Raw genomic sequence first — 14,562 nt, 5'->3', positions numbered from 1 at the left:
TCATCTCTCTTTTCCCTTTTTATATTCCTCCTGCACTCACATCATCTTAATTTAAACATTTCCAATGCCAAGCTCTATATCAAACGTGTTAGGTCTCATGTCAAACGTGTAATTACGTATCTTGATATATTGTGATTCTGCTCTTCTTTCATTTTTATTCTCATAGAAAAAACCATACAAATAAGTATCATAATTTAATGAAAGGACTATATATCTTTAGAAGACTAATCGTCATATTTTTAATGGTATAATTAAATAATTCTGGAGTATATTCGGTTAGGTGAAATGGTGAGCTATGTTATGCTGCAAATATTTGTTATCAATAAGTGTACTAATAACTAAGGCAACGGTTATTCTAACAATGATAATGAAAACAAAACTCTTAAATTAAAATGTAGAGTTTTAAATATTTTGGATTAATTAGTTTTTGGGCTTCCAGATTTTATAATCTGGAAGTCTTTTCTGAACATGAGATTAACTTCTAGATTATGTAATCCGATTTTTTTTTTTTAATGTGTGATTAACTTCTAGATTACATGATTCAGAAGTCTTTTATGGATATGTGATTAGTTTATGGATTAAATAATTTATAGGTTTATTTTAAATCCAAAAAAAGACTTTCAAATTTTATAAATCTAAAGAATATTTTTTGGTTCAAAAACATCTTCCAAATTATGTATGAGGTGGCATAATTTTTCATATTTAGTATTTAGTTTAAGATGACACAAGAATGTATGGAGAAGAAACAGTCAAAAGTTCTAATAAGCGGGGAATTAAGGGCCTCTTGAATATTTTGTTTAACTATTAGTCGTTGTCAGAATTTTGTTGTGATTAGTGATATTGTGAAAAATTACATACAACTGTGTTCAAGGCTGTCACAATCATAAGTTTGTTGTTAATATTGATATTGCGAGAATACATACAAATTTGTTGTTATATGTATTTATTATTTAAATATTTATTAATTTATGTATTTATATAGATAATAACATTTTATTCTAATTTAGTATATTTTCACACAACAATTAATAACAATTTCTATGATAAATGTACGAAATTCTTTGTCATGCAATCAATGATTTTCATTGTAATATTGAGCACTTGAAACCATATTTAACTTGTCTTTTATTTAAATATTTTTTTTTATATATTCTTTTATAGTTTAGAAAATAAAATTATGAACTTTAATGGTTATATGTTTATTAAATAAATTAAATATTTAGACAATTGGCTCTCCAACTTCTAACTCATGGTACTTTTATGTAATAACTAAGAAGCAAACAATTAAAGTAAAATTAAAATTCATATCTAATAAAAGTCTTGTATTTAAATTTTATAGATAAAAATCTTATTAAAAAAATGTACTAAAAAGGGTAATTATATTGTTGAATAAGAAAAATGAATGAATATTTTGTAACCATTTATACAAGATTTGTGGAAGGTGATTTGGTGAGAAATGAGAAGGAAAGGTTACAAAAGTTGGTTAAACTCACATCAAATGAAAAAGTTTAGTCACAAATCTGCCTTGAAATTTGATTGCGGTGTTGTTAAGCATTCCCATCTCCATGATACAGTTTTATCCTTTGCAGTTATTTTAAAATTTAAATTTAATTATTTTTATTTTAACAATGATCCAAAGACTGATTTTTTTTTTCATTAATATTAATATTTTATTTGTTCTGATTTATGTCGAAGAACTAATATTTTTTCATTAACATTAATATTTGTTTGACCTAAATCGAAGAGATAACCTTATTAGAGCATCGCATTTGAAATATTGTCAGTTTTTTAGGTTGATATTTTATCACGATTTTGTCCTTGTTTTTGAGGTTGATATTTTGTCACGATTTTGTCCTTAAAAGACACTTTCGTGAATTGAAAGAGTGAGAAATATATAAACTATTATTGATCTTGACTTTAAACAATACAAGACTATATTAAAACAATATTGAAAGAGTATTGATAAGAGAATACCAGTTTATAAATGAATAATTTTTTTACTAAAATATGAATCATACTTTTAACAAGAGTAAAAAAATCACTTTACATACTTTACATTGTCACACAATACAATTCTATAATTATTTTATCTCTTCACATATATTTCATAATTTATAAAAACATATTTATATTTTCGATTATATCCAAATCTGATATAAGATTATCAAGACGTCAACCTCAATATATTCACAATAAAAGATATTGAGTTTACACAAAAAAAAAATTCCATAAAATGACGAAAGATGCTATTTTTTATTTATTTAATTACATTATTAATTAATACAAAAATAAGTTAATGTTATATAAAAATCTTGTAACGAGAATATCTTATTATTACACATTCATCAAGTTCAAAGTGAAGTATTAATCACATAATTAATTGATTATGGATTAATTTATTGGTCTCTATGAATTTTTTAATTCATTTTGTTCTCTTGTTATCAACAATTAGACAGTTTTTAATGTTCTTCTTTTCCTATTGTCACATAACTTCAACAATTACTGTTCAATTCATTTGTGTTCAGTTTTTTTTTTTATAAAATTTTTATGTTCCTTTTTTTTATAAAACTTCTCTTAATTATCAATTCATTTGTGTTCAGTTTTTTTTTTTATAAAATTTTTATGTTCCTTTTTTTTTATAAAACTTCTCTTAACTATCAATTCATTTTTGTTCAGTTTTATTTTTTTATAAAACTTTATGTTCAGTTTTTTTTATAAAACTTCTCTTAACTATCAATTCATTTCTATTCAAATTTTTTTTATAAAACTTTTGTCAGTAATATTACTTGATATATCATATATACTTACTCTAAATAACAACAATTATCTATTATCACACGAAAAAAATATTATTAAAAAAATAGAAATTATAATTTTTGTTTTTTTTTTCAGTTTATTTAATTTTGATTTTTCTAATAAAATCCACTTGTGTCTTAATGTTGTATCGAATATATAAAACATTATCTCTATTTGTTTAAAAATTAAAAATATCTACTCATTATTTGTTAATAAATACTATTGTTATATTTTTTTTATTGTTTTCTATATCTTTAATATTAATTATAGCAACTTATTGTTTTCTATATTAATTTTTTTCATTTCATATCATCATAGATACAGTGTTCATGATATTATCTCATCATTATACCATATACTTGTTAAAATGCTACTCACCAGAAAAAGGAAAATATTAAATCCTAAACCCTAAATCCTAAACCCTAAACTCTAAACCTATTTCAGAAAATCTGAACATATTGTCCAAGAATGTAAATTGTTACGCAATTGAAAATAGTAATCCATTTTGTGATAGGTTGAGTTGTTTTGTCACTTTTCAAAAACTTTACAGTCTTTTTTATAATTTATTTATTTAAATATATTTATTAATATCACTTTTTAGATAATAAAATTAATTAAATTTTAATATTATAATAAAAACAGATTTCTGATTACGTAATTCGAAAGCTAATTACAAACACGGAAAAACGACTTTCTTATGTATTATTATAAAGAAAGTATTTTTAGAAATATGAAAATTATGGAGGCGTGAGAATAATATATAGAGATGTAGGAAGAAATAGTCTAAGAAAAAATAATGAGTATTTTGTAACCAAAAGTTGGTGAGACTCACAGAAAAAGTTTGGTCCACATTTGCGAAGAAATTTGATTGCGGTGTGGCTAAGCATTCCCATCTCCATGTTACAGTTTTATCTTTGCAGCTATTTTAAAATTGAAATTTAATTCATCTTTATCTACTGTTGTCAAATATTCATATCTGTTTTTTTTTTTTTTAACAATGATCCAAACACTAAGTATTATGACTTCAAAGGTCAGGTTTTTTTTCATTAATATTCATGGGTTGACAACCTTATTCTAGATTATAACTAGAATTAAAAAAAGAAATATTCTTTTACCGTGGATCACATTTTGATAAGTGTGAAAAATATCACTTTACAACTATGTAACACTGATATAATTTTAAAATTATTTATTTTTTCACATGGATTTTATATTTTAACAAAAAAAAAGTTATTTATCTCTCAACACATATAGTGTGGTATATTTAATAATATGTAAGATACTATATTTTTATTCTTCCTAATCATTTTTTAGATCTTCACAAAATTACATATTCCATAAAATGATGAAAGATGCTACTTTGTTTATTTAATTACATGATTAGTTAATAGGAAAAATAATTTAATGTTATATAAAAATCTTGTAATGATAAGTATATCTCATTATCTATTTGTTTAAAAATTAAAAATATTTACTCATTATTTGTTAATAAATTCTATTGTTATGTTTTTTATTGTTTTATATATCTTTAACACTGATTTTAGCAACTTATGTTAATATATACTATTGTTTCTCATTTCATATCATAGGTATAGTTTTCATTATATTATCTCATCATTATATCATATAGTTAAAATGTTATAGAAGAAATATACTGACACCAGAAAAGGAAAATATTCAAGACAAACAAACAAAATATTTCAGTGGGAAATTCAACCACTGCTAATCCAAATTACTAATTACCAATAAACTATGGAACTGTTCTTTAGATCCATGGTACCAAAATCCCAACGGCAACAACTATTCACATCCTCCAATTCATTCTATATTTATGTAAGCATAAGCAAATCTACATTGAACATAAGCATATGATGCAACTGTTCAGAAAATTTCACTTTCCATAGAAAAACATCCAAAAAAATGGGTACTCTAAAAGATTTGGCAGCGTGCATATAAGATATAACAAACAATATCAACCTTCTCATTGGTGATTTGCTCCAGCATCAGATCTTCTAATAAGCTATTCACTGGCAAATAAAATAATGAAGGACCTTCCATCAGCTATCAAATGAATTCAAATGCATCCATCTGGAAGATTTAAACTTGTATGTTCATTGGCCTGGCATCAAACCCTCCGTGGCATTAGAAACTATACATGCATATTTAGGGAGTGTGTTTCCTGTTCTACATAGAAATAAACAGAGGACATGGTGAGTAATTCAAATATCAAGTTGGTGGATCTATTCATCATAATGCCAGAAAGAAGATTGATTAAGTGACAGAATTAAACTCACAATCAATTGGGTGTTTGTCAATTTGGCGAGATGTGTAATGCGCAGAAAGTAAAAGCAGTGAAAGGAATGCACTTGCCACAAAAATTGCATCAAACCATCGGTGATAAAAGTCAAACTGGATATCACCACCCAATACCTCTGTTATAATAATCCTGCCCAAAGATTCGGATTAGACATCATTAAGATAAAATGCGTGATCATCAATTGAAGTTTGATGCAATTTGATGTTCAAGCATGCCAAATTTGCATCAATCAAAACACAGACTCATACTCTATACTGCAACTAGTACGAAATTAGTTCTAAACTATGAAAACTAGTCTGTTGATTGTATAGATACCAATATGACTATCGTTGCTGTTCATTCTTCTATTTTCATTTCTCTTCTCCATCTCTTGCATTATTATGAGGATGTCAGAATCCTCGGGGAGTGTTTGGTATTAAAAAAAATCAAACCAAAATTCTCATCAAGCTCTCACTTTTTCTTTTTCTGACAACTTATTTTCTATGTGTATAGTTTTATTGTACCCATTAGCCACCAAAAAACTCTTTATTAGCCACCAAAATCTTCGTTTTATTGTTACTTTCTCCCCCTAATAATGTGTTGTTATCTCCATCCACAGGTAAATAATATTTAAAAATCCACAATTCTTGTTATACTGGATAGGTTTCTACTATTTAAAAATAATTAATGCACAAATTAGGACTTATACCTGTATTCAGTTGCTAAGCTTTTTCTGATTAAAAGAATAGAAGATACAAAATACATTCCCATAATCTCAGACAAGAACAGAACTACATTGCTTGAAGACCCACTTCCAACTCTTGAAACAGCAAAAAAGAACTGCACGGAACACCAAAAATGAAAGTTAGGCTTCACAATAATAAGTCGACAATATACAAATTGTAACTCTAAATATATTTAGTGAAGCCAAACTGTTCCTAGACCACATAGAACAAGATGTAATCCAAGCAAAACTCTCAAATACACAGGATAAATCTCAAAGAAACCACAAAATAATAAACTTATTTGAAATTATACTCAAATGGTTTGCACCAAATAATAAAGCTTGCCCAAATACAAATCCTTTAAAGCTAACTATAACCCATATGACAAATTAACTTGCTATAATAACTCTGGTGGTGGTGTAGTTCTACCATAATTATTACTAATGAACATAAAATAAACAAATAGATTTCCTAAATTACTGTAATAATTATTTATCCACAGGCAATACAAAGATATAGTTCTTCAATAAAGAACTCAAAGTTCTCTTTAATAGTGAATTCTCATCGTGAATGATCATTGCTTCTTCAAACTTCTCTTCTGTTTGATGTTACAATAAAAAGTGGATGTTGGAGACTTATAATATTAGTGTACTTCTTTTAGTTCACAAAAATCGATTGAAACCAGTAACAGAACTTTCATGTTGGAAGACCATCATTTCAGTGTGATGAAGGCATCACATATCAGAGATTCAATTGATCATTGGCATTATAGGTATCAGATGCTTATTTGTTGGTTCAAATTTCTAATGGAGATTGCCAATCAGCATGTTTTCTTCCTTTTAACCCCCTTATGTAGTAAAGATCTTTTTAATTAAAAAAGTTATATGCATTGCAAAAACATATAAAATTTGATTTAGACATTGGGCATGTTTCCTGTTGCCTCCAATGAAGTAGGTAGATAATACATTTACTAATTTACATACATGGCAGGAAGTTACATTGCTTATTCTTCTATGGCATATTGATTCTTAAATAGATCGTCCTAGATTGTAAGCAAAAACCAGCCTTCCAAATTTCCATTTGTGTTTGTGCTGCAAAGCCATATTGCTACCATACACAATAATAGCTTAGCTTCCTTTTAATGAAATTCTCAGTTCTTTTCTCGATGGCTCAACTGATGCACCCCCAACAAAAGAGGGTGAAAGCAGATTGCGATTTTATCAACAATACTCCTCAATAGACTGTTTAACAGTCTATTGAAGAGTGCTGTTCTTCTAACCCATGCAACATCAAATGGAAAAAATTTGCAATTGAAAGTAGCAGGAATACCTTCATCAGATTTGTTAAGAATCCACGGACTGATATCACAACCAACATTCCGATGAATAACAAGGAGATGTACTGCACAAAAAAACGCAGAAAAAATTGGAAAAAAAAAGATACACCAAACCATTAAGTACCATCTAAGTAATTTATAATTTTTATTACAAATAGCAAAACACCTACCAACAAGTGAACTTTTATGGGAAAATCCAAATAACAAAACAGAAAATAAATAAAATGGGATCTTACAAGAATGCATTCAATTCAACTAACCCAATTAAAGCATATTTGATTCATGAATATCCTATTTCTCAACAAGTCCATACTTTATTTCTGCTTCATCATGTAAAGTGTCAATGGTGATCTCAGTATGATTACTGATTAGTGGGAGGATTAACCAAATGCGGACAAAGAAAGTTATCAGACTTCAAAATAGTAATATTAAACAAGTCTAAACTCCCAAGCTAACTCTTGAAGTTTACAACAAAATAGAAATTCAACAAGCAGTTTTGCCTAGAAACTTCAAGATATTTACTGCTAAGATTTATGAGATGTCAGGCCACAGAAAATAGAGTAAATGGGGTGCTCTAACTTAACTGTAATCAGGCTCTCAATATTATGTGTATCATAATGATTGTAGGACAAATGCATGTAGTATAATAAGAACAAGCCCATCCCAATAACCTCAGTACAAATAACATTTACAAAATAAGAAAATGTCCATTTTTATCTTTAAACTAGAATCCACCAGGGATAGGAATCACATTCAGAAGAAAGGCACCATTTAATTGTAGAAAGCAATGGCAAACAACTGGACTCTAACCTGTGATAACATGGCTGCATTTATTCCTATATCAAAGAACTGAAGGAATATACTTATTATCCTTGTCACGGGATCAACTGAACCATCCTGTCATAGAAACACATTAATAATACAAGAGTCAGCCTAAAAGCTAGGAAGAGGTAATTTTATATTATGAAATCTTTAATAGCAAAAGATATGATCAAATTGAAGAATTGCTGAGGAATACAATTTACCTGTTTGAAAACAACACTCTGCAACGACTGTCAAAAGAAAATTATTAAGTTAGCCATATTATCTACAGTTAAGAAATGATAAGATATCTCATTTGCTAGAGAAATGAGAAAATATTATTATTGATATTACCATCAGATAGATGCCACTACAAAACGGTATCATATATTAAGTCAGTCTCAATTGTACTTTCCAAAACAGGAATATATCATCATAGAGAGAAGCAATACAAGTTGTAATTAACTGCATGGTGTGCTACAATAACTGATGAGAGATTTTTTTTTACCATAATTCCCTAGTTCCCTATTGCTTGCAAGGAGAGAGAAATGATCTAGAAACAGCACTATACCATAATTATTTCAAATTATTTATCATTTGCAACTGTTATTATTGTCTGAATTAAATTAAAAAGATATTAATATAGAGATAGGATAAGTAATCTTTCCTAAATGATAAAAAACAGACAAAAAAGCTATCTTTTCTCTTTACTTCAAAATTGTAGCATTCCTCTCTTACTAAATTTGCCAAACTCCCACAATTTCAGTGTTAAGTTAAACACAAAAGGCAGCTTAAGGTGCTGAGATCCCTAAATACAGAAATTAGTATGTCATATTTCATTACAAAGCTGAGACAAATACATCTTTAATTCAGGTATCATTAAATTTATCTGACACTTATATAGATAAAGTACACATCACACCTGAAATGTTGGCAAAATGTGAAACTGATAAATGGAGAGGGTGATAGATTTAACAGAAAATCCCTTGGGGAAAATTCCCTTGTAGTTTAGATAGTTAGTACATTTACTAACTAAAGTTCATATTTAAGATATTACCAATCCCAAGTGAGACATGTAGGAAGCTCCCCATTAAGTCTAAATCCACATTTAACAATTTCACACAGTACCAAAATTGAGAGAGCCTGAGGAAACAAAATAAAGAGTACCAAGTGTAAAATCTGGGCCAAACTTCTGGTGTGCAATCGTGTTTTATCCTAATTTTAGTTATGGAAGATGGTATTCTATGTTCTGATTTTCAGCCATTGGAATATTTTGGCAATTTTAGCAGTCCCACACTTCACGAGCTTTATCTGGGCTAAGATTTAATGAGTCATCATCCTAATATAATTAGCGTTTTACTTGAAGAATGTTGTTATGAAATAACTGATAGATTAGTTTAAGTAGCACTGTTCTGTAAATAGATTTGATTTCCAGATCTATCATGCAATTCTTGCAAACCATCTATACCTTAAGACAGCTTTAATTCACCAGTTAAAACATTGGCTTTATTAAGAAAGATTAATTATAGCTTAAATAATGATTCCTGACATCACAATACCTTGATCATTTTATACACACAATATGCAGAACAAGCATAGCCAAGTAGATTCTGCATGTGTCCTCTCCAAGTTCGAGAATAAGCAGCAGCTTCCTGAAAGATACCAGTTTTCCCCAATAATCAGAATAAAGGAGAAAATATAAGCACCACATAGTTCAATCATACTATATTTTGATAGAAAAAGAGGTCAGCCATTATTTTACAATTCACACATAATTTTATCATTTGCCATAACATAACATACATATTTTAAGAACAAGCTGGTCACACTGCTTTTCAGTTTTGCTAAAGGAAAATGACACACTCTTAAAAAAGGAGACATGATGGCTTTGTTTATATATCTAACCGGTTCTCACACAATCTTGGGTTTTGAAACGTAATAATGTGAGGATTGATACTAGAGAGCTTTGAAATTTACTCTAATGCCACCTGGGCTTATAATGTGAGAATTGATAATGAGTGGAAGAAATTAAATATGACTGCATACACAATTCTAAAAAGTAAGGGTAATCCAACGAATAGCAAACCTTCGCTTGACGAAGCTCATAGATCTCCAAGAACAATTGTTTTGAAAGCTCTTCTAAGGCCAGAACTTCTGCTTCCAAGCCTTTAATATCTACAAATTTGACAAGAATAGTTTAAAATTTGTAATTAAATATCTCTAGCATAATTACAGAAAAAAAAATTAGACAATTAGAAATACCACTATCAAGGAAATAAGTATTTCCAGTAAAATAAGAATTTCACTTAGAAAAGCAAACTTGCTTCCGAATTCTGATGAAATTTCAACACACTATCATACAGATGTAAAGTCAAGGGCATTCCATTTCTCTAGATATCCAATGTGGAGATCCCTATAAAATGGCCACCAGCAAAGAACCACCAAGAAACTATAAACTCTTTTCTCAAAGAAGTTGTAATGGTTGGTAAGAGATTAACCTTGAAATCTCAATCATTCATCATGCACACAAAATAACTGCATAAGTTCAACCTCTTTTTGTATTTTACAAAAAACACAGATGCTTTTCACCCTGTACCTTATTTGGGTAAACAGTTTTAACTTGCTTTATTGATCATATAATTCTTAAAACTTTGGTTCCTCAGAATTTATATTTCAAAAGTGGAAGCTTCAAATGGCCTTTTTAAGAGTAAAAGAAAACTGACCTTGCTCCTTTTGATCCTCTTGGACAGATCGAACAACTGTACCAACAATTCGTTTAATTAAAGATCTAGCATTTAATTTCTGCAAGAAAAAAGTTGGGATGAAGCAATTACAGGGAATGAAAGAAAATGACAAATAAAAAATGATAACATTATACCTCAACAAACTAACCTTTATATGTTATTTATTTCAAGATAAAACGAACTTTCCCCTTTAAGGAAAATACACCTTTTCTAATTTAAATTAATGAATTTTACAAAATCAAATTCTTTTAATTTATAAATATAGAATATTTTATCATTAATTGTTATTATGGTCATAGCTATCAATTTCAACTAGCAGCACATTGCAGTCAACTCTGAATGTGTTGGAAAACTACCTTAATTTACAATCACCTATATCCAACCTTAATCGTGACCTATAAGAATTGGTTGCCCAAAGGCTAATAGGGACTGCTAAAAAGGGACTGCTGAAAAAGGCCGACCGAAGTGTCATAGCGTGCAGCCATCAGGATGTCAGCTCTTAAGGGATTGAGATCCCATATCAATTTGAAATAAGGCCTAAACAGTGCTTAAAGAGCTTGGACAATATTTTGTTATATTGAATTAGGCCTTAAGCACAAATTTTAAGATGATAATAGAGCTTATTCTAAATCCATTGTTGAGCCACCTACATTGCCATGCTCTAGACCCGTAGACTTGGGTGCGAGATTGTGCGGGAAAGTTGCCTATATTACGGTCACCCAGCCCTAATTTTAGCCTAATAGAGTTCATTGTCAACTTCTTCAAAAGAACAAAGTAGTGTTCGTATTGTATTGTGCAGCTGTCAGGACATCAATTCTAGAGGAATGGGATCACATATTGACTAAAGTATGAAGAATGCATTATGGAAATGAAAAAAAAAAATCTATTTTTCAGGGTGCCACATTACCCTAATACAGTCATGTTCATGGCCTGCATTTGGTGCTTTACTTATTGAAGTCACTTTGGCTTACCGTACTCTTTTTTCTTCCTCTAGGGTTTCATAACTGACCCATATGCAGTTTTTCTCCTATGCTTCCATTAACAGTAAACATTATTTCATCAAATAATAAAGATGCAGCAAAAAGGAAAAATTAAAGAAACCCATTCAAAATCTTGAACATGCTGAAAGGAAAAAGGATAAAAATGTAACCTCTTCAGATCCTTGCTTCTGCTCCATCTCCATCTGGCAAAGAATAATTTTCTTTTTCTTTAAAACACAAGTCTCAATAGATTGCATCAGCTGTCTTTCCAAGGACTTGATTTCCGTCTCTTCAATCTCTCTGATGAAAAGTGATAAATAACTGTATGGGAGATTTACAGCACCAAAACCAGATAGCACAGCCATGACAGTAACACCGATGACCCCAATTCTACTCACCAGTTGAGGCATGGTAAAGAAACCTGAAACAGGAGAAACGAACAAGTTGGAAACATCAAAAAATAAACAAACACGAGAATCATCCATATTCTACAACTTTCAGTGTCAATTACAGCAATCAATCAGCTGAGAAGCAATTATACTTCACAGACTAAATAAATCACTAGCACTGCTTCCTTCCTAGTTTACCTTCACCAAGTGATTATACTTTTCTAACTAAATATATCACTATCACACGGCACAAGGAGGTGTGTGGTAACAGTACCTTTATCAGGAGATGGCATAGGAAAGTGAATGCCCATGCGCCAAAAGGTATAGAGAAAAGCGAACAAGAAGAGAATTGAAACAAGCGCAGCCCTCTCGGTCCGAACACCACTGTTTTTGAGCATCAAGTAACAGTGATAATACGGGAGGAGGAAGACCAGCAACAGGATCAAGCAGAACAAGTCGATCTTCCAGTTCACCACTCTTGCCCTGCAAAAGAAATCCGAAATGATGAGATTGGTATCAAAATTGATATCAGAAACATTGAAGTTGATGCTAGGGTTAGGTTAATCACTCTTTGGAGAGGATGGGAATGATTTCGAAGATGACGAGCTGCAGAAGATTGCAGGAGAAGGCAAAGACAACGCTGAAGATGATTTGAACGAGAACGCGTTTCTCTTCGTACTCTTTGTAGAGGCGACGGTTCAAGAACCACAAACCCGCCCAACCTAGCAAACACAGACACCCCACCACCGTCACCCCTTCCAAAATTCCCCTTCCCCAACCCATCTTCTTCTCAACGCGATTCTGAATAATCACTTCGTCTTCTCAATCAAATCAACAACCATCACTCTCTCAGATCAGATCCACTCATTCAAGAACAACAACAACAACAACAAGAAAGTTTGCTTGCAATACATCAACAAGAACCCTTTTAAGCAAGTTTAGTGCTTTTCCATTTCCACTGCTTCTTTACCAGGTTAACGCTAAGCTCAACTGCGTTTTCATCTCCATGTACATTTTCCACCACCACCACTCCTTATTAATTTCTATTTTCACTGTTTTCTTATTTTACTAATTAAACAAATTTCATTTCTTCATCAATGTACAATTTATCAGAAAATTTTTGTTTATAGACAAAGAATAACACACTTTGACACGGTTTATAATAATATAATAATGTTTTTAAATTAAATTAAAATTAAAATTAAAATGTAAATCCTATGTTTTTACCGTTAGTGTTAATATATTAGCACTTATAATTTAATTACTACAATACACCGTCATTGCCAAAAAAAATAACACTGCAGTTTAATTTAAAAATTAATAATTTTAATTTGAGTTTAATTTGTATTTTTTTTAACACAGATAATATATATATGTGTGTGTTTAAAAAATTGAATTAATTGATTTAAAAAATAAAAAATATATATATAAATTGATAGAATAATATAATAAATATGGGCCTATTATCCTTTAATTAATATTCTGTTTTCATAAAAGATTAGTGGCATAATTTTCAGTCCTAAAATACTTCTATGTACAATCTCGCATTTTAAAATAATTGAGATAAACTTTTAGCTTCTTTTTTTTAAAAAACTTTTTGTCTTTTTTTTCATATTTTTTTTATTGACATTCTCTTTTTTTTTTATTTTAAAATTTTAAAATCTAAAATTTGAAATACAAAATTATATTTTGGATTTTAGAGTTCAAAATGTATTTTCTGAATTTGAAAATACACTTTAAATACTAAAATGTAAAATATTTTCAGGGTTTGAAAATAACTTTCAAATTCTAAAATTTTGTGATCTGAATTTTAAAGTTTGAAATGTATTTTTGAACCCAAAAAATACTTTTTTAAATTCTACAATTCAAAATGTTTACAGATTATATAATTCAAAAATAACTAAAAAAATTCCACAGCTAAAAGAATAATTTTGGAAAAATTCATGAAAGTGCACTAAGAAACTATGGAGGATGTGATTGTTTTTGCTGATTGGGCTTCACTCTATACATTCCAAAAAATCCAAATGAAGATATTTCGATTGTTTCTTCCTGCGCCTCCATACCTTCTTCTCTCACCTCCATATATTTTCATATTTCAAAAAACGTCCCTCTATACTATTTCGGATTATGAATTCGAAAGTTATTTTTCAAATTTGTAATTAGCCTTCAGATTACATAATCTGAAAGCCTTTTTTCATATACATGATTAATTTCCGGATTACATAATCTGGAAGTCTTATTATTTAACTTCTGGATCATGTAATCCGAAAGTTTTTTTTCAAATGAGTTTTTGGATTACATAATCCAGAAACTACTATATGGAGGTGACATAAGAAGGATAAAAATATATTTTCATGTTATGTATGGAGGTGGTACAAGAAGATATGAAAGTGCAAGAAGAAACAGTCAGATATTTCTTACAATTAAATCCGTATATCACTATCATTTGGTGAGTTAAATAAATTTCTCATAAAGAACACTTTTTTACAAAGTTA

At 29.3% G+C, this 14,562-nt stretch overlaps 1 protein-coding gene across 2 annotated transcripts; it reads right to left on the bottom strand.

Moving 5' to 3' along the window:
- Positions 1–4,472: 4,472 nt before the first annotated feature.
- On the bottom strand, positions 4,473–13,077 carry LOC137821075 (GPCR-type G protein 2). Of its 2 annotated transcripts, none has more exons than XM_068625494.1 (12): positions 12,636–13,077; positions 12,342–12,550; positions 11,849–12,099; positions 10,678–10,756; positions 10,041–10,129; positions 9,514–9,606; positions 8,179–8,205; positions 7,964–8,050; positions 7,147–7,218; positions 5,802–5,932; positions 5,091–5,242; positions 4,473–4,980 (listed from the first exon to the last, which is right to left on the bottom strand). In XM_068625494.1, coding segments are annotated over exons 1-12 (1,407 nt in total). In that variant the 5' UTR covers positions 12,851–13,077; the 3' UTR covers positions 4,473–4,978. The 2 variants fall into 2 exon arrangements, with proteins under 2 accessions (XP_068481595.1, XP_068481605.1); XM_068625504.1 differs by having other exon boundaries at positions 4,473–4,975.
- Between the last annotated feature and the right edge of the window lie 1,485 nt (positions 13,078–14,562).

This window comes from Phaseolus vulgaris, chromosome 11 (genome assembly GCF_000499845.2).
Source record: "Phaseolus vulgaris cultivar G19833 chromosome 11, P. vulgaris v2.0, whole genome shotgun sequence".
In the NCBI taxonomy this organism is placed as follows: Eukaryota; Viridiplantae; Streptophyta; class Magnoliopsida; order Fabales; family Fabaceae; genus Phaseolus; species Phaseolus vulgaris.
The sequence above is the reverse complement of the archived record's forward strand: the minus strand, read 5'-3'. Positions and strand labels throughout refer to the sequence as shown.

Excerpts from the sequence above, each read along its gene's own strand:
- LOC137821075 (XM_068625494.1), bottom strand. The coding sequence starts at position 12,850 with ATGGGTTGGGGAAGGGGAATTTTGGAAGGGGTGACGGTGGTGGGGTGT. Across the intron at positions 10,757-11,848 it reads AGAAGCAAGGATCTGAAGAG|AAATTAAATGCTAGATCTTT; the intron begins GTTACATTTTTA and ends TTTTTCTTGCAG. Across the intron at positions 5,933-7,146 it reads TCTTAACAAATCTGATGAAG|TTCTTTTTTGCTGTTTCAAG; the intron begins GTATTCCTGCTA and ends TGTTCCGTGCAG.